Source organism: Bubalus kerabau, chromosome 19 (assembly GCF_029407905.1).
Source record: "Bubalus kerabau isolate K-KA32 ecotype Philippines breed swamp buffalo chromosome 19, PCC_UOA_SB_1v2, whole genome shotgun sequence".
Lineage (NCBI taxonomy): Eukaryota > Metazoa > Chordata > Mammalia > Artiodactyla > Bovidae > Bubalus > Bubalus kerabau.
The window spans coordinates 17,308,681-17,336,193 of NC_073642.1; the positions used below are offsets into that span (position 1 = coordinate 17,308,681).

General features: G+C 51.2%; 1 protein-coding gene across 4 annotated transcripts in view; it reads right to left on the reverse strand.

Moving 5' to 3' along the window:
- Positions 1 to 27,513, reverse strand: part of KLHL25 (kelch like family member 25) — a 51,612-nt gene that overhangs the window by 16,318 nt on the left and 7,781 nt on the right. The window contains exon 2 of one of the 4 annotated variants that reach the window (XM_055555629.1): positions 16,871 to 16,916. The exons of 2 other annotated variants lie outside the window; for them this stretch is intronic. Coding sequence is in view for 1 of the 2 variants with exons in the window: in XM_055555626.1 (XP_055411601.1) it covers positions 19,396 to 19,402 (7 nt within the window). In the remaining variant the exon portion in view is untranslated. Of the gene's footprint in view, positions 1 to 16,870; positions 16,917 to 19,395; positions 19,634 to 27,513 lie in introns of those variants that run through there. One more of the 4 variants, XM_055555626.1, reaches the window with a different exon arrangement.

Consider the following 27,513-nt stretch of genomic DNA (forward strand, 5'->3'; position numbering starts at 1 on the left):
CCAGCACAGCCAAAAATAAATAAATCTGAATAAAAAAGAGGACAGCAGGGCAGTGCTAAGCAGCATGTGCTCTGGATACATTCCTTGGCTCAGAGATGCTGCTGCATGGCCCCATTCTGCAGCCAGGGAAGCCAAGGCTCGGAGAGGCGCCCTGGCTGCCTGACTCCCACAGCCAGGATTCCCACGTGGGCCGTCCAGTTCCAGCCCAGCAGCCACCCCGTTGGCCAAGGAGACTCAGATTCGTGCAGGGGGGCTTTTGCAAAACATCCCCAAGGAGCCACAGAGCCCAGGCAGAGCCTCATGCCCCCGCTCTGCTCCCAGCGGGGCCCTGTCCTGAGCCGGGCTCCACATAGCCGCAGCCACACTCCTCATCACCCTTGCCCTTGGAAAGCTCGCCATGAACCACTGTCAGCCCAAGCGCTCAGTGTAGACATGCTCTGCAAATCCAGGGCTCTCTAGAGGCCTCTGGACCCAGCTGCGATGAGGCCAGCTGGCCTGTGGCTCCCTCCCTGGACACCTGCTCCATTCTGAATCCCCGCGGGAAGCCGAGACAAAGCCCTTGGTGACAGCAGGTCACTAAAGCACCCGGGTCCGCCTCAGCCACCGCAGCCGGAACACCTGCAGCCGGTGTAGTCTCCCCGGTCCCGACAGGCGACTCCGGGCTCCTGGGCCGCAGCGAGCGCCCCACATGCCCCGGTCTGCCCATCTCTGCTGGGCCAGGAACATGGGGCTCAGGGCACTGGTCCCTGGAGCAGACATGGGCTCGGATGCAGGGATTCCAAAGCACTTTAATTAATAAAGTCTGGTCAATGACACGACCCCAAACCCCACTATGGGGCTGTGGAAACAAGGCTCAGCCAACAAGCAGGCAAAACCCTAGGCCTTGAAGTGGCCAAAAGCAAACTGCATTCAGCATCCTGACCCCAGAAGTCTGTGCTTCCAGCTGGTAACAAGGCCAGAAAAACCCCCTTTTCATTTTTATTTTCAAAAGTGTGTAACAACCCCGACCCCTCCTCACTCCAGGTCACTCTTGTACTGAAGCAATGACCTGTGACTTAATTTTTTTGGGCTCCAAAATCACTGCAGATGGTGACTGCAGCCATGAGATTAAAAGACGCTGCTCCTTGGAAGAAAAGCAATGACAAACCTACAGCGTATCAAAAATCAGAGACATCACTTTGCCAACAAAGGTCCGCATAGTCAAAGCTATGGTTTTTCTAGTAGTCATGTACGCATGTAAAAGTTGGACCATAAAGAAGTCTGAGCATCGAAGAACTGATGGTTTCAAACTGGTGTGGTGTTGGCAAAGACTCTTGAGAGTCCCTTGGACAGCAAGGAGATCAGTCAAGTCAATCCTAAAGGAAATCAACCCTGAATATTCATTGGAAGGACTGATGCTGAAGCTCCAATACTTTGGCCACCTGAATTGTAAAGCTGACTCATTGGAAAAGACCCTGATGCTAGGAAAGATTGAGGGCAGGAGGACAAGGGGGCGACAAAAGATGAGATGGCTGGATGGCATCACTGACTTGATGGACGTGAGTCTGAGCAAACTCCAGGAGCTGGTGAAGCACAGGGAAGCCTGGCATGTAGTTCATGGGGCTGCAAAGAGTTGGACACGACTGAGCAACTGAATGACAACGACCTGATGAAGGAAGGCGGTGCTCCAGCTTTGGTGGACTGCCAGTTAGAGTCCAAGTGCACAGCTGTCTCCCTTGCTCCCTCCTCTCCTGGCAAAGGACCAGGGAAGCCACGGTGACGTGATGAGAGCTGCCCGGGCAAGGCCCCAGCTCCCTGGCTGGGCAGGGAAGACACCGGGGCTGGGCCTGGCCTCGCTGCTCTGGCCCCCGAGCTCCAGGCAGACCATGGGCCAGTGGCCCGCCAGGAACATGGCTGCGCAAACCAGCCACTGTGGCCCACAGGGCTCAGGTGAAGAGCTCAGGCACAGGGGTGTGTGCCTGTCCGTGTGCAGTCTGCAGGAGTGGGAAAATGCAGGACCCCACACCCAGGCTGTACACAGTGGTCCCCAAGCTACCACCCACCCAGGGCACCACTCTCTCTGCAACTCAGTCTCCTCTTTTGTAAGACAAAGCCCCTGCCCTGTTCAGGCCTCCTGAGAGCCCCTCACTTGTTGGCAATTATTTACAGAGCTTGACCTCTGAGCCTGGCCCTGGGACCGGGCGTCAGAGACGCCAGGCTGTGCTGACCTGGCCTCACAAGCTCAGCAGCAGCAACCCCCAACCAGGTCTGAACTGCCCACTCTTGATTCCAGACCACACAGTACAGTCCCCACACCTCGTGTGACTGCTTAATTCTCATTCCTGCTACTGCCCCTCAATCATCGGACACTTTCCCAAATGTGGCTGTCCACTGGGGCCTCCCAGGTGGCTCAGTGGTGAAGAATCCGCCTGGCAATGCAGGAGACGCAGAAGACCTGAGTTCAATCCCTGGCTCAGGAAGATCCCCTGGAGGAGGAAATGGCAACCCACTCCAGTACTCTTGCCTGGAGAATCCCATGGTCAGAGGAGCCTGGAGGGCTACAGTCTGCAGGGTTGCACAGCACTGGACACGACTGAGCACACACACGCGTGCAACTGGGTGATGCCATCCACCACGCCCCTGCGTGCCAGGGCCTTTAGAGGGACGTGGCCTCTGATCTGGGGGCGCCTGGGGGACTGGCTCCAAGGCCTCCAATTCGGGGCCCTGATGGCAAGGCTTGACCTCAGTTCCTGCTGTCCCACAGCCCCACCTGCTCCGGGTCTCTGAACACCTCTGCCTGGTGCCCCGCCCAGCCAGGAAGCCAGGCTGCTTCTGAGCTCCACTGGAGTGTGGTCTGGAACGCTGTGGGTGCGCAGCTCCTCCTGGACTCACTTTACAGACAGCGCTGGGGTGGAATGCCAGCCGTGTGACCAGGATGTCACCAGTACCTGCTCCTGCGGGGGGTGGGGGCAGGGGGCTCGGAGGCTGCTGCGCACAGGGCCCGGCCCCGGGGCCAGCCAGAGAGTGGACAGCCCTGCTCTCCCCACATGGTGACACGTGGGCACACACACACTCTAAGCCGCTGGGCGAAGTCCCTCTCAGGCTTTCTGGCCCCGTGCGGCCCGCCTCCTCTGTCCCAGACCCTGGTCCACACTGGGGCGGCCGGGCAGGGGGCTGTGGGGTTGGGCTAGGCCCACCTCCATCCTGGGGTGCTGTGCACAGGACCGCCCTGGAGGGATCCAGGTGGAGACACCCTGGTTGCGGCGGCGGGGGGCGGGGTGCTTTAGGGGCAGGACAGAGCAGGACTCCAAGATGAGAAAGTGCCCCAAAGCACGGCAAACCCTGACAGAGTAGCCACGCTGCCCGGAGAATGAAGTCAGGTGACCTCTCCGAGGGCAGCGCTGAGTGGGTGGCCAGGGCCCAGAGTTGACTTCTGTCCCGCTCAAAAGAGGATGCCTGCCCGCTGATGCCAACCCCTTCCCAGGCCAAGATCCTGAGAATGCACAGATACACCCAGTGGGCTCCAGCCCCCAGACGGCGGCCGGCCTGGCTCCACGGAGCAGAGCCGGGAGCAGGGCTGCCTACCAGGCCAGCCGCCTCCCTGTCTGCCCCATGTCCTCTCAGGAGATGCCGGGACCTGAGCCAGCCTTTTAGCAACAGCCCCGAAGCCCCAGGATTCCAGGGAGCGAGAGGCCCACTGGCCCCAGTTTACAGACAGGAATACTGAGGCTCAGACACAGGGAGGGGACCACAGTGTTCACCCAGGCCCACAGGTACCCAGGGCTGCCCTTCAGCTCTGGCCAGCAGTGTAGGAGGTCAGGCTTGGGAGCCAATGGGGCCCCCAGGGCTGCGTACCCCACCCTGGGCTCCCTGCCTCACAGCTACAAGATCCCCAGCAGCCGAATTGTTCCCTCCACTGTGACATGTCTGGGGAAGTTCTCAGTGTTCCCCCAAACCTGCGAAACAGCACCAACACGCTCCCTCGTACTCAAATCCCACCACACCACCCCCCACACACCAGTTCATACAACCCCTGTGGCCTCACCTCCTACACAAGTCCCTGTCTGACCCTCCCCACCACCCCTGACTCACAGAACCCCCACCCCAGCCTCTGCTTCTGCTCGGGTCTGAATCCACCCAGAGACCACAGTTATCCTTTAAAAAGCACCACCTGGATCACACCACACCCAGCTCTAGGACATCTCAGCAGTCTCAGTAAAATCCCAGGTCCCCACCGTGGCCTCCGGGTCCTCACATCCTGCTATTTCCCAAAGAGCTGCCCCTCCAGCCGTGCTGGACGTGTCCCTGGCCTCAGGACCTTTGCATGAGCTGCTCTTCTGCCTGGAATGCTCTGCCGTCCACCCCGCTGTCCCTGAAAGGCTTGCTCTCTCTCCTGACTGGCCACCTTGTTGAGGTCATCTCCTCCCCACACCTCCCCCACTTACAGCACTTGTCACAATTTACAATCACAGGCTTATCTGCCTTCTGTATCTCCGGCCCCTGAGGCAAGGACTGTGTGTGGTGCTAACCGATGGGACCTGGCACAGAGCGGAGGCTCAGCCGGACTGGATGACCAAGGCGAGCTGCACACGGCGCACACGGCTCTCCCTGCTAGCATCTGCTGCAGTGCTCACACGGCCGCGCTCCGGAGAAGATGAAGGCTGAGCAGGGCTCGCACGGCCGCGCTCCGGAGAAGATGCAGGCTGAGCAGGGCTCGCACGGCCGCGCTCCGGAGAAGATGCAGGCTGAGCAGTGCTCACACGGCCGCGCTCCGGAGAAGATGCAGGCTGAGCAGTGCTCACACGGCCGCGCTCCGGAGAAGATGCAGGCTGAGCAGGGCTCGCACGGCCGCGCTCCGGAGAAGATGCAGGCTGAGGCAGCTGTGGATGCTGCCAGGCCGACTGTGACAACAGACCCGAGTGGGAGACCCTTGAGCCAGCAAGGCACCCCCTCCTGCTTACCCTGACACCCGCCTGTTCTCAGGAACCACTCTCTTCCCGCTCCAGGCTGTTTAGACATGGGATCCATGGGATCCAGGGCTGGCCAAAGCCGCACATCCCTGGGGTCCCAGCACCTGCCCAGCCATGGTGACGGGTCCCAAACCCAGAAGGGGCCTGGAGACGCTAGTCTGCGGTGCTGACTCAGCTGCTGGGTGACGCGGCATCCATCCCCGGGGCCGCCGAGAGGCTGAACACAGGCCGGGAGTGCAGCGCCGCCCCAGACGGGAGCTGTGCGCAGGAGGAGCGCGGGGGCTTGGTGACCGCTGACCTGAGGCCCTCTGCCCCTTCCTTCCCGTCCCGGGCCGCCAGGAGTCCCAGTGAGTGCAGGACTCACTGGGACTGGGGGACAGGATGCTGGCCTTGCCAGGGGGTCTCAGCGGGGGAAGTCCTGCCACCCCTCCCACCACCGGGGAGGCCACCCCATTCACCAAGAATGGGTTTCACGAGATGATTTCCAGTGACTGGTACCAGTGACACACACAGCCCTGTGCTGGGGCTGGGGGACCCAGAGCCGGTGTGAGACAGGAGGTTCCCAGCGGTGGGAGGGGTGAGCGCCGAAAGTGTGGGCCAAGTCCAGCGAGCTGGGTGCCTGCTGAGCAACACCACGGCCGTCGCTGCGGCCTGGACCACACATTTGACCTGAGGGATGCCCAGCGTGCCTCTGGTCACTGCCACGTGGGTGAAGGCACGGAGGAAGGAGTGTTTTCTGGGGCCCGTGAGGACATGGCTGCCCTTGAGGAGGACTATGAGGAGGCTGGTGTGGATTCTGTTGGGAGAGGGAGAGGAAAAAGGGGAAGAATACTAAGCACCATTCCTCTGAGCCCTGCAGCGTGCCATGCTCAGAGCTTCAGCTTCAGCATTAGCTGACAGGTATAAAAACTTTCCAACTGGACTGTCTTCGCTTTCAACTGTGATCATGTGTTGCTTCTCCCTGAGTACCTGTAAGACTTCTGTCCTGTCTCAAAACTAAAGATTTTAAGAAGGGGTGGGGCGGGGGGGAACAACAGTATGTTTGCCGAGTCAGGTCTGTCCTGGCTCTTGGAAGCCTGTCTCCGTGGCCCCCTGCCTTCGGAGGCCCCAGTAAGTCAGACCCTCTCGAGCTGTAGGCATCTCAGGTTTATTCTGATGACCTAAGCGTCACCCTGGGCTTTGATGGATACAAGGCACATCAATTACCTGCACGACACTGCCAGGCTCCCGACAAGTGATATATCATCCCGCTAAGAGCTATCGATCCAGCTCCTACAACAGCTCCGCTCCTGTGACCACAGGCTTTCCCTGCAGGGAAGTGGTTAAAATGCACCACAAAGAAGGCATGGGACCGATGGCAGGGGACCAGGACGGGGCACTCACCTGCTCCCGCCAAACACTAATAATACATCTGCAAGCGGAGCGACTTAGGCAGAACACCTACCGAATGCCGCCGTGAGGCCACAAACTCCTCAACGGGAAAGAAAACCTCCATGTAACCACGCAGGACCCAGGGACAAGGAAAAGAACTGGAACAGGGCCCATGCCCCAGGGACGGAGCTGTGGAGGAGGAAAGGTCCCTGCAAGCTGGGGAGTCTTCTCACTGGCAGGGAGATCAGACTAGATGGAGGGCGAGCTTCGGCACCGAGGAGGAAAGCGTGGCATCTGGCTTGCAGAAGGCACTGCAGAGAGTAACCTGCACGGGAGGTGGGTACTACTGCCCAGAGCTCCCCGGCCCGAGTTATTCATCTGCTGGTGCGGGGGGCAGCTGGGTGCTGGCTCAGGTTTCAGAGGTCAGAAGAGGACAGGGGCTGGCTGCGTGGACAGGCTGGAGTGTGGCAACTGAGGGTGTGCTCGGGAGCAGCGAGGGCCTGCCAGAGAGGTAAGGTGCCATTTCTAGGGGGTGCCCCAGGAGAGGGACAGACCATCATAAGAGCATCCCTCCCCGTGGCTGCTCCTAGGCAACAGGACGCCGCCTGCAGGAGCTCTGGGGGTGGGAGTGAGTTGCTGCTCTAAGACCCGCAAGCAGGTGCCAAGCGCTGTGCCCGCTGTCCTGGGAGTACACAGATGGCAGCTGCCCCCAGGAGACTCATGTGGTGGTGGTGGTTTAGTCACTAAGTCTTGTCCAACTCTTGTGACCCCACGGACTATAGCCCGCCAGGCTCCTCCGTCCATGGGATTCTCCAGGCAAGGATACTGGAGTGGGGTGCCATTGCCTTCTCCAGGGGATCTTCCAGACCTGGGTGTCCTGCACTGCAGGCAGATTCTTTACCAACTGAGCTACCAGGGAATTCCCAAGGAGACCCATGAGCAGGCTCCAAACCCTGCTCCCGCTGTCGCGGGAGTGGCATGGACAAAAGCTGCCACTACGAGACCTGCAAACAGATGCCAAGCAGTGCCCACGCCATCCCAACGGTGCACAAAGGCCTCTGTGCCTGCACACCCCATGTCAAGGGGGGAGACGGCCAGCACAGGCAGGAGAGACAGCAAGCATTCAAACGGAAGGAAGGCTCTTGATTGGAAAAGATGGCAGAGCAGAAGAACTCGAACTCACCCCCTCTCACAAAAACCTCAAAATCACAATGAACTGCTGAACAACCATCAGCAGAAAAAGACAGGAACCTACCAAAAAAAAAGACATTTTACATTCAAAGACACAGAAGTTGCCACGAGATGGTAGGAGGGGTGCTCTCATGATACCATCAGATCCTGCAGCCTCCAGGTGAGCAACCAGAGGTTGGAAAGTAATTACATCACAGAGGTTCTCCCACCAGAGGGTCCTGAGCACCTGGTCGGCTCCCCAGCCTGAGGGTCTGGCATCGGGACAAAGAGCCCTCAGAGCACTTGGCTTTGAAGGCCGGTGGGGCTGGAGTGCAGGAGCTCCACAGGACGGGAGAAACAGAGACTCCACTCTGGGAGGCCGCACAGGGTACACTGAGACCCGGCCAAAAGCTCCAGAGGAACCAGGGCTGGACCGACCTGAGTCCTGGAGGGCCTCCTGGGAAGGCAAGGGTCGGCTGCGGCTGACTGCCCGACAGGACGCTGTGGCAGAGGCCCGGGAGAATACTGATCTGCGTTAGCTCTCCCAGAGGCTGCCGTTTTGGCATCAAGACCCGGCCTTACCCAGTAACCTACAGGCACCAGCGCTGGATCGCCACAGGCCAAACAAACAGCAGCACATGAACACAGCCCCACACGTCGACAGACAGGCCGCCTAAAACGGTACTGAGCTCACATCACCTCTAAACACACCACTGGACACAGCCCTGCCCACCACAGGGACAAGACCCAGCTCCACGTACAGTGGGTAGACACCAGTCCTGCCCACCAGGAAGCCTGAACAAGCCCCAGGACCAGCTGTAAATGGAAAGTAACCTTTAAAAATTGTATAAAAATAACAATAAATGAAAAATCTTTAAAGATTAAAAGCAGAAAGGACCACAAAATGTACCTCTGTAATAGAATGCTGTACCAAAAATTAAAAAAATTAAAATTAAAAAATTTTAACTTAAAAAAAAATACACTAGAAAGAGTTAATAGCAGAATAACTGAGGCAGAAGAACAAATGATTGAGCTGAAAGACAGTGTTGGAAATCACTGCAGCGTAACAGAATGAAGAAAAAAGAATGAAAGAAATGAGGAGAGTGTCAGAGACCTCTGGGACAACATTAAACACACCAACAATGGCACCGTAGGGGTCCCAAAAGGAAACGAACAGACCTGAGAAAATATCTGAAGACATAAGAGCTGAAAACCTTCCCAACACAAGAAAGGAAACACTCAAGCCCAAGAAGCACAGTCTCATACAAAATAAACCCCAAGAGGAAAAGAATGAGACATATATTAATCAAACTGAAAAAAATTAAAGACAAGGAAAAATTACCAAAAGCCCAAGAGAAAAGCAACAAATAATGTATAAGGGAATCCCCATAAGGTAACAGTTGGTTTTTCAGAAGAAACTCTGCAAGCCAGAAGGGAGTAGCACAATATATTTAAAGTGATGAAAGGAAAAAAAATACTACAACCTACAACCAAAAATACTCTATCCAGCAAGGTTCATCATTCAGATTTGATGGAGAAATCAAAAGCTTTACAGACAAGAAAAAGCTAAGAGAATTCAGCACCACCAAACCAGCCTTAAATCCTAAAGGAACTTCTCTACGTGGAAAAGAAAAGGCCCAAGTACAACAGAGTCAAGACTATTACAAATGGGAAAACCCATCAGTAAAGGCAAACACGAAGGCAAACGAAGTACATTAAACATCTACACGTTAAACATAGTATCAAAGCCAGCAATTGTGAGTAGATGAGAATACAAATGCAGGATACTGGAAATGCACTGGAAAAAAGAGGCCAGCAACCTAAAACAGACTGGCACATAAATACCAAACCTGCAAAAGCAAAACCCCCCAGGAACTACAAACCAAAAATCTGCAGTAAATACACATGCAATGAAGAAAAAGCAATCCAAATACAACACTAAAGACAGACATCAAATCAAAAGACTACAAAAGAGAAGAAATAAGACCTACAAAAATAACACAATTAAAATGGCAATAAGAACATACATATCAATAATTAGCTTAGATGTAAACAGATTAAATGCTCCAACCGAAAGACATGGGCTGGCTGAATGGGTATAAAAACAAGACCTGTCTGTGTGGTGTCTACAAGGGACACGCTTCAGATCTAGGCACAAATACAAAGTGAGGGGACGGGAAAAGGGGCTCCACGCAAATGGAGATCGAAAGAAAGCTGGAGCAGTGATACTCGTATCAGACAAAACAGACTACAAGAGACAAGGAAGGTCACTACACAATGATGGAGGGATCAGTTCAAGATGTAACAGCTGTAAATACCTGCGCACCCAACATAGGAGCCCCTCAATACATAAGGCAAACACGAACAGCCGTAAAAGAAGTACTTGACAGTAACACAGTAAGAGTGAGGGACTTCTCTGGACAGACACCTAGACAGAAAATCACAGGGAAACACAGGCCTTAAATGACACATTAGACCAGATGGACTGAACTGGTGTTTATAGAACACTGCATCCAAAAAGCAGCAGAACACCCTCTCTTCTCAACGGCACATCATACATTCTCCAACAGAGAGTCACATCTTAGGTCACACATCAAGCCTCGGTAAACTTGAAAAAAACCGAAATCATATCATCATGCATCTTGTCCAGCCACAATGCTGTGAGATTAGAAATCAATTACAGAGGCAAAAAACTATAAAAAACACAAAACCTGGAGGCTTAACGATATGTTACTAAACCATCAGTGGATCACAGAAGTCAAAGAGGAAATCAAAAGATACCTTGAGACAAATGAAAACACAAATATGATAATCCAAAACCTATGGGATGCAGCAAAAGCAGTTCTATGAGGGAAGTTTACAGTAGTACAGTCTTACCTGAGGAAACAAGAAAAATCTCAAATAACCTACCCTTATACCCAAAGCAACTACAGAAAGAACAAAAAAATCAAAATACCCAAAGTGACTAGAGAAAGAACAAAAAGACCCAAAGTTAGAAAAAAAGAAATCATAAAGATCAGAGCAGAAATACATTTGATCATAGCCCAAAGGCCCAGAAATGATAAAGAACAGAAATAAATGAAATAGATAAGAAAATTAAAAAAAAATCTATAAAAGTAAAACCTGGTTCTTTGAAAATATAAACAGTTGATAAATTGATAAATTTTAGTCAAACTCATCAAGAAAACAAGGGAGAGGGTCAAATCAATAAAAACAGAAATGAAAAAGGAGAACTTAAAATGAACACCACAGAAATACAAAAGATCATGAGAGACTACTACATTTATATGCCAGTAAAATGGACAACTTAGAAGAAATGGAAAAATTCTTAGAAAGATACACACTTCCAAGACTGAAGCAGGAAGAAATCGAAAATATGAATAGGCCAATTACAAGTACTAATATTGAAACCATGATTTAAAAACGTCCAACAAACAAAAGTCCAGGACCAGGTGGTTTCACAGGCGAGTCTATCAAGTATTTAGAGAAGAGTTAACACCTACGCTTCTGAAACTTGTTCAAAACACTGCAGAGGAAGGAACAGATCCCAAGCTCACTTTACAAAGCCACCATCACGCTGATACCAAAGCAGACAAAGACATCACCCCCCACCCCGCTGCCAGAAGAAAATTACAGGCCAGTATCACTGATGAGGGGCTTCCCTGGTGACTCAGATGGTAATGCGTCGCCTGCAGTGCAGGAGACCCAGGTTCAGTCCTTGGGTTGGGAAGATCCCCTGGAGAAGGGAATGGCTACCCTCTCCAGTATTCGTGCCTGGAGAATCCCATGGACAGTGAACACAGACACAAAAATAATTAACAAAATACTAGCAAACTGAATCCAATAATACATTAAAAGGATCATACACCACCATCAAACGGGATTTATCCCAGGGATACAAGGATTCTTCAATATCATACGCCACATTAACAAATGCCACCACACTCGAGTGTTATATACCACATTAACAGACCGAAGAATAAAAACCACATGATCATCTCAGTAGATGCAGAGAAAGGTTTTGACAAAATTCAACACCCACTTATGGTAAAGACTCTGCAGAAAGTGGTCACAAAGAAAATATACCTTGACATAATATAGGCCATATATGACAAACCCACATCTAACATCATTCTCGATGGGGAAAAACTGAAAGCATTCCCTTGAAGATCAGGAACAAGTCAGGGATGTCCACTCTCACCACTTTTATTCAATGTGGTTTTGGAAGTCCTAGCCACACCAATCAGAGAAACAAAAAGAAATAAAAGGAATCCAAATTGGAAAAGAAGTAAAACTGTGATTGTTTGCAGATGACATGATACTACTATACACAGAAGACCCTTAAGATGCTACCAGAAAACCACTAAAGCTCGTCAGTGAATCTGATAAAGCTGCAGGATATGGAATTAACACAAAGAAATCTGTTGCATTTCTATATACTTGGCACCCCATTCCAGTACTCTTGCCTGGAAAATCCCATGGGTGGAGGAGCCTGGTAGGCTGCAGTCCATGGGGTCGCTAAGAGTCTGACATGACTAAGCGACTTCACTTTCACTTTTCACTTTCATGCCTTGGAGAAGGAAATGGCAACCCACTCCAGTGTTCTTGCCTGGAGAATCCCAGGGACGGGGGAGCCTGGTTGGCTGCCGTCTACGGGGTCGCACAGAGTTGGACACGACTGAAGCGACTTAGCAGCAGCAGCAACAAAAGATCAAAAAGAGAAATTAAGGAAACAATCCCATTGACCACTGTATCAAAAAGAATAAAATACCAAGGAATAAACCTACACAAGGAGACAAGAGACCTGTAGACTGAAAACGAGAAGACACTGATGAAAGAAATCAAAGATGACACAGAGATAGGACTGGAAGACGCAATAGTTAAAATGACTCCACCACCAAAGGCAATCTACAGACCCAATACAATCCCTAGCAAATTCCCAAGAGTATTTTTCACAGAACTAGAACAAAAATTCTTAAGTTTGTATGGAGACACAAAGGACCCTAACAGCCAAAGCATTCCTAAGAAAGAAAAACAGAGTTGAAGGAATAAGACTCCCTGACCTCAGACTATACTACGAAGCTATCGTCATCAAAACAGTATGGTGCTGGCACAAAACCTGACTAGATCAATGGAACAGGACAGAAAACTCAAACATAAACCCCGGTACCTGTGCTCAACTGATCTATGACCAAGGAGGCAGGAATAACAATGGAGAAAGGACAGTCTCTTCAGGAAGTGATGCTGGGAAAACTGGACAGCTACATGTAAAAGAATGAAATCAGCACATTATTTAATGCCATACGCAAAAATAAACTCAAAATGGATCAAAGACCTAAACGTAAGGCCAGACACTATAAAACTCTTAGAGGATAACAGAGGCAGAACACTCTTTGACATAAATCACAGCGATATCTTTTTGGGCCCACCTCCTAATGAAAATAAGGACAAAAATAAACAAGTGGGATCTAATTAAACTTAAACGCTTCTGCACAGCAAACGAAACCATAAACAAATGAAAAGACAACCCACAGAATGGGAGAAAATGCTTGCAAACAATGTGATCAACAAGGAATTAATCTCCAAAATATACAAACAGCTCCTGCTGCTCTGCATCCAAAAAACAAACAACTCAATCAAAAAGTGAGCAGAGGATCTAAACAGACATTTCTCCAAAAAAGACATACAGATGGCCAACAAGCACATGCAAAGATGCTCAACATAGCTTATTATTATTAGACAAATGCAAATCAAAACTACAATGAGACATCACCTCACACAAATGAATATGTGTGTATATCTAATTGAATCATCCTGCTGTACCCCTTAAACTGACATTATAAATCAACTATACTCCAATAAAATAAAAAATATATAAAAATAAATGTTTTAAAATTGCCCCCTCCTCCCAGAAAAAGGCACCAAATAATAAGGGGTCCAGCTCATCCCTTCCCTGCTCCTTGGAAAGTTACCCAAATAAACAAGGAAACAAGCCAAGGGGCAAAACATTCAGAAGAAAACTTGCCAAGCTCTCCAAAGATTCCAGTGCCACTCTCAGAGAAAAAGGCACCGGAGGAGACCAGAGCTGCATTTTGGAGGTCACTCTTTGGGAAGCCCAGCTCTGGCCTGGATCACTCACCCCTCCCTGCCTTGCACGCCCAGCCAGGAGTCAGCAATTTTCTGAATAAGGGTGTCAACTCCATCCTTCCAGGCCAGAGGGAGCTGGAAAAGCCCAGGGCCCAGCTGAGGGGCTGCAGGTAATGTTCTCACCTGCTCATCCTCCACAAACTTTCTGAACAACTCCCACATGCCAGGCAGGGAGACAGGTTCCTGCCCCAGCAGGGCTGCACTCTGGGGTTGGCAGTAGGGAAGGGGGCAGACAAGACCTGGCAGCAGTGAGCACACAAAGCAGGGAACAGGGCACTTTCACGTCCTCGAAGTTCTATGAAGAAAATAAAAAGGCGGTGGGCCACCAGGCAAGACAATGACAGTGGGTTCTTTCAGGCCCCTTTGAAGAGGGGACACGTGGGCTTAAACTTGAGTGATGCACGGAGCCAGGATGCATGGAGCCAGGAAGAAAACTTGCCAAGCTCTCCAAAGATTCCAGTGCCACCCTCAGAGAAAAAGGCACCGGAGGAGACCAGAGCTGCATTTTGGAGGTCACTCTTTGGGAGGCCCAGCTCTGTCCTGGATCACTGACCCCTCCCTGCCTGGCAGGGAAGGGAGGCTTCAGGCAGAGAAGCGGCAGGTTGCAGAGGCTGGGTGGAAACCACCGGCCCTACAGGGAAGAGCGAGGCCAGGGATGGGCAGGGACACCATCACACAGGGCCAGGGACTTCCGAGCCCTGGAGCCACACGTGCGCGTGAAGAATTCGCTGCGGACGTGCCAGCTGTAAGAAGCGGACCCCAGCCCGGAGAGGGGAGGGGCAGCATGCACTCTGGAGCCGATCTCCGGCACAGGAACAAGGCCCCTGGAGACAGCCCAGCCCTTCCTGTGTGAGCCTGGGAAAGTGAGTTCACCTCTCTGGGCCTGTTTTTCTCAGCCACAAAAGTAACGATGAAAGCAGCTGCGGCCTCACAGGTTTGTTGGGAGAATTACAGGAGACAAGCATCGGGACGGCCGCGCCCTCACCCTCTCACCCAGTCGGCTGTTTTATTACTGCTGCCATTACCACTGTCAGGGAATAAACTCAGAAGACGACATTCCCCCAGCCTTGCTCCAGCCGCAGCCTTCACTTCTGAATAAAGGGCTTTTTCACTGTCCACTCTGTCCATTTTTAAGTTGATTTTTTTTTTCTTAACAAGTATGCAGTATTTTTGTAGTCAGGAAAAACTCTGAAGGTTTTCTTCAAGCCTGCTGGGTCTGGGTTACTTCTAGAACTGTGATAACGAAGGATTCCAATGCTATCAGATAACACACCCATGCAGGGCTGCATGCTGCAGCCAGGGTCCCGGGAGGGGGCTTCCGAGAGGACACCCCGTGACGCTGCAGCCCAGGTCCCCGCTCTGCCCACACCTGAAGGACGCACACACCTTGGCGAGCTCTTGGGGTGCAGGGGCAGCCATCTGTTCAGGTTTCAAGTGGAAAACAAACTAAGCACCTCATGAAGCAGGCGGATCTCACTGCTAATTGAAAGTAAAATCAGTAACATCGCTGCAAGGGAAGTGGAGCCACAGACCCTAGATACAAGTGAACTGTCAATGGGGCCTTTCCCTAGATACTTCTACTTTTCAATGGCCCTTTCTTTGAAAAAAGAGAACCAAAACAAAAACTATACATCTGTTCAAAAGTTGGACATACCTGCAACAGTTTTAAAACTGTTGATGTTTTCCACTGTGCGTTTATTTATTTTGATCTCGTTTTTCAGCTTGGGATTGTGAAGGTTTCAAATCTGCAGGGAAGTCCCGGGAATTGTGTAAGGCATGCCTCCTTGTCTCGCGTGGTTATAGCGTCTGCTGGGTGCTGCTCCGCCCCGCCCCGCGGCCTCACCCCATCCTGGCCTCATCACAAGCCCTGGCCCTCCGGCAGGGCACTGGGCTGGCCGTGGGGGCGGTTCTAGAACACAGCGAGGCTCAGCCAAGTGGTGAGGCTGTCTGCCTCATACACAGCCCGGCAGTAAGTGGGGCTTCTCTTCGGGTAGCATAGAATGTCCTGTGTCAGACAGAAGCCCAACCCTTCCACCCCTCTGATGAGGCACCTGTGGGGCAGCCAGGCACCTACCTGCTGTCCTGAGGCCGCGAGCAGCAGTGCCACCGCAAAAGGGTCTCACACACATGCACACACTCACACACGCTCCCAGGCGGGTAGTGACCCTGTCCGCCCACACCCAAAGTCAGGAAGGGACAGGGGGTCCCAGAGGAGCGGGCAGACACCTCAGGGCCTTCTCCACGTGCTCCGGCCTTTTCACTTGATGCACACGATTGTTAAGCACGCTTTAAGTGCAGCCACTGAGCTCTCATGATTGATATAGCCAGGTCCCAGGCGGACACGGTCTCTGGTCATCAGGGCTATTATTCTGAGCTGATAGATGCTGTGTGGATGGACACCAGCTCCACCGGGGTGGGTGGGCTGCCCCCGGAGGAAGGGTCTGGGTGGCACGCTGCCCTGGCATTTCCCGGGCAACAGGCTTTCTTCCCAGAAGAGGCAGAGGACAGGAGGTAAGGGGTCAAGGCCCGTGAAAGGCTGCTGAAAGATGAAGCAACACCTGTTGCAAAGAATCAGCGGGGAATTTAGTTGGGAAGGGAGCCAGATGGAGCGCCTGACTACCATGTACCCACACTGTGCTGGGCATCTTACATGGAAGATTTCATCCTCATAGCCAAGCCTGACAAGGTGATGACTAGGTTTTAATCAAGATGGGCTAGGCTGGGCTGCAACAACCAACACCCCCGAGTCTCAGTGGCGCTGGGGGGAGAGATATTCCTTGCTCGTGTGGCGTGCTCTGTGGGTTAGCTGGTGGTGGGGGCGAGGGGGTGGAGAGTGCTCTTCTTATCACTGTCACTCTCGGCGCCCCAAATGACACCATATCACCAGTCACCATGCCACCGGGAAGAGAGAAAGCTCTGGCAAGTGCGGCACTGGTATTTGGCTTAGAAGGACACACATCACTTCTGCCCCCATCTCACTGGCCAAAACTAGGCTTCCCAGGTGGCGCTAGTGGTAAAAGAACCTACCTGCCAATGCAGGAAACTTAGAGAGACATGGGTTCGACTCCAAGGTTGGAAGGATGCTCTGGAGGAGGAAATAGCAACCCACTCCAGTATTCTTGCCTGGAGAATCCCATGGACAGAGGAGCCTGGCGGGCTACAGTTCATGGGGTCGCAAAGAGTCAGACACGACCCAAATGACTTAGCACACGCAGTTACGTGGCTTCACTCACCTAGAAGAGCATCAGAGGTGGGATCCTACCACACGGCCTCCCAGTTCTGTAATTTACAAATAAGAAAACGGCAGCTCAGAGACGAATGGGGATTACAGCGGTACTACTACTACTAAACCACATGATGAGCACGGACTGTGTACCAGGCTCTGTGCTGAGTGCTTTTTACAGGCTGGGCCACTGGGCAAGATGTGGAATGACGCCCTGAAATGACTGCCACACGTCCAGCCCAGCAGATGCAGCCACGGAGGGTCGGCGCCCCTGCTTCTGCCCAAGACCCCCTCCGCTGGGTGTGAGCTCCACGAACCAAGTGAGACAGGCCCACAGGCACATCCCAGAGCTCAGCCATTATTACTGAAAAGACAACACAAAAGAGGCGGCAAAATACAAAAGATGAAGATCCCCAGGAATCACAGCCCCGACACAGACACAGACGTTCTCATGGGGGTGAGGCAGTCAGGAGGTGGTGGGCTGGAACACTGTCCTACGGAGGCAGCCACTGGCTCTTGGAGGACTGAAAAAACTCTTGTGTGTTTCAGGTACGAAGCACAGACACATGTACCGAACACAGACATACAGTGTTAGCCGCTAGGTCGAGTCCGACTCTCTGCGGGAACACATGTACCAAACACAGACATACAGTGTTAGCCGCTAGGTCGAGTCCCATGGACTGCAGCCCTCCAGGCTGCCCTGCCCATGAGATTCTCCAGGCAAGAATGCTGGAGTGGGTTGCATGCCCTCCTCCAGGGGATCTTCCAGACCCAGGGATCAAACTCTCCTGCATTGCAGACAGATTCTTTACCATCTAAGCCACCAGGGAAGGTTAAGTATATCCGTATAGTATACCTGGTATTAAAATTTATGCAGGGGAAGGGCAGGGTTGAATGCAATTAGGAATAAAAGATCCCAAAAGCTTTGTAGGGAAGTGATTAAGGTTGAGAAATACTGAAAAGAGTAACTATTTTCACTTTGGCTTCTTCTTTTCAGCCTTTATCCCCAAACATTTTACACTGTTGCAGTTACGGAACACTATTTTACATTGTTTTTACCCGTTCACAGTTGGCATGCTCCATTCACCACTGAACACAGATTGACTAGGGCCTCCTGCGTGCAAACACTGGGATGAACCTGCGCAGTCTCTCTGCCTGGCTGTAATTTTTAATGTCTGCGCAGTATAGAACCACCCTGACTGACTAATTCATTCATCCATAGTTTTGAATTTGTATCCAACAACGTCTTTGTGCTGTGGTGTGCTTGGTTGCTCAGTCACGTCCGGCTCTTTTGCGACCCCATGGATTTTAGCTCACCAGGTTCCTCTGTGCACAAGATTTCCCAGGCAAGAATACTGGAGCGGGTAGCCATTCCCTTCTCCAGGGGATCTTCCCAAACCAGGGATCGAACCCAAGTTTCTTGCATTGCAGGCAGATTCTTTACATCTGAGAAACCAGGGAAGTTTGCTTGCCCTGAACGGTGAATTATGCTACTCTCTAGAGGTCTTCCCTGATGGCTCAGTTAGTAAAGAATCCTCCTGCAATGCAGGAGACCCCGGTTGGATTCCTGGGTCAGGAAGATCCCCTGGAGAAGGGATAGGCAACCCACTCCAGTCTTCTTGGGCTTCCCTGGTGACTCAGCTGGTAAAGAATCCAGCTCCAATGCAGGAGACCTGAGTTCGATCCCTAGGTTGGGAAGATCCCCTGGAGAAGGGAAAGGCCACCCACTCCTGTATTCTGGCCTGGCGAATTCCATTGACTGTATAGTCCATGGGGTCACAAAGAGTCAGACGTGACTGAGCAACTTTCACTTTGAGATAAAAATCTTTGGAGAATTATTACAGACGTTTGATGTCAGATTGTCCTAGCAGCTCTGTTCACCCTGCTTCATGAAAGCAACCTGGCAACAAAGAGGCTTCTTTCAGCTTAGACAGGGATGGCTCAGATGCCTCCAAATTCAGTGGGGCAGGGAGACGCTGCCACCTCGGCTCCACTGCTGCGTCCTGCTGCTCCTCAGCTCGCTGGGGCCTCCCGGACCATCTCTGGCCCTGAGACTGGGGGTCTGCAAGCCCAGCTGTTGCTGCAAACAGGAGCAGGGCCAATGAAACGGACATCCCAGCTCTCAGAGGGGACAAAGAGCTCGGCGCTCAGGTTTGCCCATCTGTTGAATTCACTTGTTTCCTTTCAGTTATCCAGAGCGAGACAGAGCGGAGAAACAAAGCTGGGGGCAGAGAACAGCCCCCGCGCAAAGCAAACATCGCCACCCGGTCCTGGGTTCCTCCTTCGCCAGCAGGACTGGCTGGGCCCTTGGCAAACAGAGGTGGTGCGGGGGCTGGGGACGGGGAGGGAGGCTGTCTCTCTTCCTGTCTGGCCCCCTGAAAGATCTGCAGCGGCCCACAGATGGAGCCATTAAGAGCACTCTGGCCTAGATATCACTTTCAGCAAGCCACCTGGAGTGACAGCCTGGGAGGAAAATGAACATACAGAAAAAGAGAGAAGAGGGGGAAAAAAAATAGTCAAGCACCAGCCACTTACGGGTCATGAGCTGCTTTCTCCCGGTGTTCCAGAAGCTCCTTCTAGTTCAGGCTGGCAGTGTCGAACCACAATGGGAAGGTGCCTCAAGCGTCAAAGCCCAGGACACAGCTCTGGGTGTCCCCTCCCGTGGGGAGGGCGGAGGGCAGGGGCGTGTGGCTAGACAGCGCTTTGGCAAGATGTTTCAAAAGGACAGAAGCACGTGCCCTCTGCCCCAGCCTCTCCACACCCAGGACTCCTGCCCTCTGTTGCCTTTTGGCTACAAGCAAAAGATTGCAAATGCCTCGATGTTTATGGGTGAGAGGCCCAGTTAAAGAAACGGTGGTTCATTCATACAGTGGAGTACTACAGGACTATATTATATATATACACACACACACACAATAAGCAACTGGCTTTCTCTGCTAAAATGAGCCGTGCTGTGAATAGGAGGCTGCCTCTTATATCTGTTAAAAACCGACTACCTAGTCACACACACAGACCCGTAGTACACATACACCTGCTGGGTTTGCACAGACTGTCTCAGTAGGCTGAGCAAGAAACCCAGTTGACAGTAGGTACTGCTGGTGAGAACAGTGAGGAGAGTCTTTGCCTCACAACCCCAAGAACCTGACGGATGCTACGCCAGACCCAGGTCACTTTTTATTTTTTTTAACCCTGCTGTGAGCGAGTGTTTCTCCCAAGCCCTGTACAAGCCTTCTTTCACTGTATTCCTATGGCACCTCTTCAAGGCCATCATTGTCCCCATTACACAGATGGGAAAACTGAGGCTCAGAGAAGGCAAGAAATATGCACATGTCCTCAGTACTCAGAGCTGTTTTGCTCCAGAGTCCCTGCTCACACAGGGCGCCCAGTATGGCACGCTGTGATGACCTAGACGGGTGGAATGGGAGAGGTAAGGGAGGCTCAAGAGGAAGGGGATATATATATATATATATGTGTGTGTGTGTGTGTGTGTGTGTGTGTGTATAATTGTGACTGATTTGGGTTGCTTTGTGGCAGAAACCAACACAACACTGTAAAGCAATTATCCTCCAATTAAAAAATAAAAAAGAAATAAAAGAAAAACCCTAATGAACTTTTGGGGTTCAACCTAATACCTTTTTCAAGCTGGAATGAAGATTGCCGGGAGAAATATCAATAACCTCAGATATGCAGATGACACCACCCTTATGGCAGAAAGTGAAGAGGAACTAAAAAGCCTCTCGATGAAAGTGAAAGTGGAGAGGGAAAAAGTTGGCTTAAAGCTCAACATTCAGAAAATGAAGATCATGGCATCTGGTCCCATCACTTCATGGGAAATAGATGGGGAAACAGTGGAAACAGTGTCAGACTTTATTTTTCTGGGCTCCAAAATCACTGCAGATGGTGACTGCAGCCATGAAATTAAAAACGCTTACTTCTTGGAAGAAAAGTTATGACCAACCTACATAGCATATTGAAAAGCAGAGACATTACATTGCCTACAAAGGTCCGTCTAGTCAAGGCTATGGTTTTTCCTGTGGTCATGTATGGATGTGAGAGGTGGACTGTGAAGAAAGCTGAGTGCTGAAGAATTGATGCTTTTGAACTGTGGTGTTGGAGAAGACTCTTGAGAGTCCCTTGGACTGCAAGGAGACCCAACCAGTCCATTCTAAAGGAGATCAGTCCTGGGTGTTCTTTGGAAGGAATGATGCTAAAGCTGAAACTCCAGTACTTTGGCCACCTCATGTGAAGAGTTGACTCATTGGAAAAGACTCTGATGCTGGGAGGGATTGGGGGCAGGAGGAGAAGGGGACGACACAGGATGAGATGGCTGGATGGCATCACTGACTCGATGGACGTGAGTCTGATTGAACTCCGGGAGATGATGGACAGGGAGGCCTGGCGTGCTGCGATTCATGGGGTCACAAAGAGTCGGACACGACTGAGCGACTGAACTGAACTGAATACTTTTTTCAGCAAAGAAAGGACTAAGGTTTTAATGTGAAATTTTAATCTTGAGAAGTTAGCAGGCTTAAAGAATTGCAAAGTTAGCTTCCAAAACATCATAACTGTGTTTCTGTGCTATACTAAGTCCGTTTCATAATACATTTGTATCTATACAATGTTCATGAAAAGTGCAAGTGTTAGTTGCTCAGTCGGGTCCAACTCTTTGCGACCCCATGGACTGTAGCCCGCCTCTGTCCCTGGAATTCTCCGGGCAAGAATACTGGAGTGGGTAGCCACTGATCACCCAGTGATCGAACCCAGGTCTCCCACACTGCAGGCGGACTCTCTATCATCTGAGCCGCCAGGAAACTGCCGTACACAAATCACTGCTCAGTAACCAGCAGCACTGTCTTCCCTGTATTTATCCAAGGGAAATGAAACCATGTTCACTCAAAAACCTGTATACAAATTATTACAGCAGCTTTATTCCTGATTATAAAAATTTGGGAAAAAACAAATAAACCAAAAAACCCACCAAAAAAACCCAAAGTCCCTGCTCAAATGGCACCTCATGAGCTGTTGAGAAAGAAGAAACTTCCTGGCTGCAAAGGCTGGGTATGCCTGACCAGGAAATGCTGTTTTTAATGAAAAGCACTTGATTTCTCAAGTGCCTCGCTGCCACTTGGCAGACGTGAGCCCTCCTTCCTGGGCCTCTGGAGAGGAGGCAGGGTGAGGCTGTGTGCTCGCAGTTGGCCAGGCCCCATGCCACCCTGAAGCACGCGTGACACATCTGACAGTAATGTGAGGACGCAGACCCGGCCTGCGATAACAGGCTCTCTCCTGGGCGTCTGCCTTCCTCCCTGCCTGGGGAGCAGGGACTTCGGTCTGGGACCTCCCCACTGGCCAGTGCTGCCAGCAAAGCCACCTCTGTACTGCAAAGCTTATGCCAGGTATTCAGACATTCAGTCCCTCAGCTTCCACATCTGTAAAATGGGTGTGAAGATAATCACACCAAACTAGCAGGATCCCTGAGGGACTGAAGGGGAAAACAGAGGAACAGAGCTGGGTGCTGGGCTCATATCCGGCCCCCAGCTTGCAGGGGCTTTGCCTTGCACAGCTGTTCTCAAATGGTTTGGTCTCAGGGTCTTTTCACAATTTCAAAGTGACTGAGGGCCCTAAGGGGCTTCTGCTACGTGGTTCAACCTACTGATATTTATCACATACAAAATTAAAATTGAGACAAAATTGAAATGTATACTAGTTAACTAAAAAATAATAATAAACTTGCTATATGTTAGCATAAATAAGTTGTTTTTCATAAATCTAATTTCAAAAAATTTTTGTATTAACAGCCAGATTCTCTATCTGCTTCTGCATCCAATTTATTGTTAAAAGTGTTTTTTTTTTTTAATTGAAATATAGTTGATTTACAATATGGTACTAATTTCAGGTGTTCAAAGTGACTGTTACATATATATATATATATATATATATATATATAGTAGATTATTTTCTATCATAAATTATTACAAGATACTGAACGTAGGTCCCAGTGCTATTCAGTAAATCCTCATTGCTTATTTTATATATCGTAGTATGTATCTATGAATCCCATACTCCTAAACATTGTAAAATATTTTCATTGAAGACTAGTAGAAAATACAGCCTCACCTGGACGGGGAGTTGGTAAAGGGAGGAGATTTTAAGAGCCTCTCCAGATTATTGTGGATATTCCTCTTTGACAAAACGCTAAGACTTGTTGAGCAGTACTTGCTCTGCGGCCTGTGGGATCTTCCCAGACCAGAGATCGAACCCGTATCTCCCGCATTGGCAAGCGGATTATTTACCACTGAGCCACCAGGGTAGCCTGACCAGCAGTTATTTAAAGATCAACTGCAGTGTGGGACCTGAGCCGTGTGGTGAACATACATACTCTGACCTTCCCGTCTTCCGGTCTATCTTGCACTCTGGCTCATTTACCCATGCGTGATTTGGTAGCTTTGTGCAATGGTTACTTGGAAAACACTGGTTCACGGGGTTTTGCACTTGGAGAGAATGGGTGAAAAAGGCAAATAATATCTGGGTGTTACTATGAAAACAGCTTTGATGCCGTGGACCCCAAAAGAATCCCAGGGACTTTCTAGCACTATGCTGTGAGAAGCAGAACTTCCTCACCCTCCACGTGTACCATGTTTTTAAAATAAGAACTCAGAAAAAGAAACTGCCGTGGAAAGTGATGGGCAGTGACAGGGCAATCATCTGCTCGGAGGGGCTCCTGAGAGCCCCTCCCCAGCATGCGGGCACCGGGCACGCCAGGGCCGCCCTCTGATCCCCACTCGCCAGCCTCCCCTCGGGGCACCCAGGCCCCTCTGCTCCTCCCTCCATCCGCAGATGCTGTCTTCTCGCCACAGGGCCCCTCATTTCCCCCCAAATAACAGTCCTTGGCGGTTTGCAGAGGGCAGGGCCTGAGACAGCAAACTACAGGGGCTGGCGTGGGCTGCTGCCCTTGGGCTTCGCAGCTGATAATTCTTGGTCTCTTGAAATTACACATGTAATGTGTATTTATAGCCAAATACATGGGTGCCCAGAAATTGCAACTCATTCATAGATACATTTTTAGCATATCGTTTGGCCCCACCAAGTTCCATTAAATCCTGCTTCCCGGGTCCCTTGTGTGGCTAGTTCTTCCAGAAACAAGGGGCGGGCCTGGCCACTGCAGCCTGGGCTGCCCCTCTCCTGGCACTCCGGTGCCAGACACTTGGTTCTGGACCACCTGCTCAAAAGCCTCCAAGGAGGCTCTGACGTCCAAGTCTCGTTCACTGTTCCCCAGCCCCTCGTCCCCCACCACTCGCTGGGGCACACGCTGGACTTTAAAGCTCTCTCCTCCCCCGTTTTCCTGCTCAAGCCCCACTCCCCCTCTCCGTAAGCCTCCTGGACTTGATATCTGTCTGGCGTGTAAGGACCTCGGACACAGTATTAGGTCGGCCAAAAAGTTCACTCAGGTTTTTCTGTTCCATCCTTCAGAAAACTTCAGACAAATGTTTTAACCAACCCAACAGATATCTTACAAGTAATTTCTGAGCGCCTGTGAGCTGCTGGGCCCTGAGCTGCACCAGGAGCACAGCAGAGAGTCAGGAGAAGAGTTTTTGTCTTGTCTCCTGTGATTAGGGCTTCCCCAGGGGCTCAGCAGTAAAGACTCCATTTGCCAATGTGGGAGCCCCAGGTTCAATCCCTGGGTCAGAAGAGCGCCTGGAGAAGGAAATGGCAATCCACTCCAGTATTCTTGCCTGGAGAATTCCATGGACAGAGGAGCCTGGTGGGTTACGGTCCATGGGGTTGCAAAGAGTGGGACACGACCTAGTGACTAAACAACAATAGCTCCTGCAATTAACATTCTAGTAGCCGTTGGCCTAGGCGGCAGCGCTGTGACAGTTCTTCTCTAGCCCAGCAATATCTATTCCTTCAGAGTATCGTGTACTCTGCCTTTATTTTTATCTCCAACTCATTGAGGACGGTATTCTGTGTCTTCTTTGCTGCCTGGAGTACATCAGATGTTCAGTAATATTGCTGAGCAGGGAAGAAGATGAACCACAAATACCCACTGCAATAAGGTTCAAAAATATCCGAGTGAGTGGCCCTCAGTATCTGCTGTGCTAACCTGCAGTGTGACAGGCATGTTTCACACTTAAGTATTTTAAAGGTTGGATGGGAAAGAGCAACCTTCCTCCGTGTTCTAAAGGATGTTCTGCCAATCACAGGACTCAAACTGAAGATGCTGGCCGCAAGCACCTGATGGGGTGGTAAGGTGCTAAGGCCCTGACTCTGAATCCCAGCACTGCTGTGTCTACCCATATGACTGGCCCAAGGTACTTACAGTCTCTGAGCCTCAGTATTTCCATCTGGAAAATGGGGGTGGGGTGGGGGGCGGGGGGAATAACTGTTCCTATATCAACAGCTATCCTGAGAATTAAATGAGACAGTCCAGGGTCTTCCCTGGTGGTTCAGTGGTTGGGAGTCTGCCCTCCAATGCAGGGGATGAGGGCTTGATCCCTGCTTGGGGAACTAAGATCCCACACGCCACAGGGAAAGACCACACACCACAACTAAGACCCAACACACCCAAATAAATAAAAGACAGCCTATGTAAAGAGCACAGTGAGACACACAAAATTCACTCAAGAGAACAGAGATTACTAATACTGCTGCTATCATAATCCCTGTTGACGTGAGCCCTTAGCAGAAAAAGTCAAAGATGACTCTCTCCACCCCGTGACCATGTTACCTACATGGCAAAGTGAGTTGCAGACATAACTGATGATGTTACTAACTAATCAGGAGTCCTTAAAATAGAGAGATGCTCTGGGTGGGCCTGGCTTAATCACATGAATCCTCTAAAGCAGAGTCTTCTCCAGCTGACTGCAGGAGTGGACGTCAGAGATCTGAAGCAGGGAAGGACCTGAGGGTCCTGCTGGCCTGGAGGTGGGGTGGGGTGAAAGGGTATTTGGCATGGAGTTAAGGAGCCCACTTACTGACAGCCAGGGAGGAGAGGGACCTCAGTCCTACAACCACCAGGAACTTGAGTCTCCCAACAACCTGAATGAGCCTAGAAGCAGAATCCCCCTCCCACCCCCAACCCAAGGCCTCAGGATAAAAGCCCAGTCCAGCTGGCACTTGACCCTGGACTTGTGACAGCCTAGGTGGAGAATTCAGTTGAGTCAGTCCAAGCTCCTGACCCAGAGAACTGTGAGCTAATAGACAGGTACTAAGCCACTAAGTTAGTACTGATCTGTTAGGCAGCAACAGAAGCTAACATAAGCCCTGCCTGTCCTCTAGCCATAATGCATATACATTAAAAACATCAGGTGGGGACTTCCCTGCTGGTCCAGTGGCTAAGACTCTGAGCTCCCAATCTACGGGGCATGGGTTTGATCCCTGGTCAGGGAAGTAGGTCCCACATGCTGCGACTAAGATTTCTCCTGCTGCAACTAAACATCCGCCACAACAAAGACTGAAGATCCCGTGTGCCACAACGAAGGCCTGGTACAGACAAATATTAAAAAAAAAAAAAAATCAGGTGCTTGTCCAATGGGGACAACTGGCACTTTCTGGGTCCTTACTGCTACACAGGTGATGCTCTACAGCAGGGTCTGTCTAACCCGCCTGTACCCCTAGCACTCAGCAGTGTGGCTATCACATGGTGGGTTCTAAATAATTTCATTTGATAAGATTTCAACTTCCCGGGCAGTCAGGAACAGAATGACTTACAGCTGTCCAGGCTGGCTTCACCACCGTGCGACCCATCACAAGGTCAAGGTGCCCCAATCAGGGCACCAATCTGGGCAAATCCCAGCAAAGGTCTCTTTCTGGCCTGGAGGAAAAACCCCAGACACTGCAGGCAGTTCAGAGGAAGTCACCCAGCACCCAGGGTAGGTATGTGTCCACAGGCAAATGAGTCTCACTTTACACATGCACGGACCATGCTGCGGTCCCGGCCTCGAGCTGTGGCAGCCTCCCAGGGCTCAGCTGACCAGCCAAACCCTGACATTTTGCTTGTATTGTAATTGTACCTTCCTGTAAAAAAGTCCTAGTTGGAGCGGTAAAAATAGCAGCTGCAACTTCCTGTGACACGGACAGGCCAGTCCATCCCACTGCCTGGAACTGAACCTGGGGACTCCATCTGACTCCGACTCCACGAAGCCCCTCTGAGCTGGGCTGGGTGTGCAGTGAGGGGGCACCTAGCCAGAAAGCCCTGCCCTGCCCCCGCTGACTGCCAACTCCTGCGTGAGATACTCCCCTCACTCTCTCCATTAAAAACCCAGCCCCAATAACTGCAAAAAGATCTCCCCTGGTGGCTCAGTGGTAAAGAACCTGCCTGCTAATTCAAGAAATACAAGTTTGATCCCTGGGCCTGGGAGATCCTCTGGAAGAGGAGATGGCAACCCACTCCCTTATTCCTGCCTGGGAAATCCCGTGGACAGAAGATCCAGCCTGCTACAGTCCATGGGGTCGCAGAAGAGACGGGCATGACTTGGTGACTGAACAACAACAAATAAAGGCAGAAACACATCTGCAGCTACGGCCGCCGCCGCCTCGCCTCCTGCTCACTGGCTGCAGAGCTAAAAAGGCAGGACGCCTCCTGACCAGAGCCCTCTGGGAGTGCCACTGTCCTCTTGTTCATATGCTGTCACCCTGCCCAGTTCACCTTCCTGT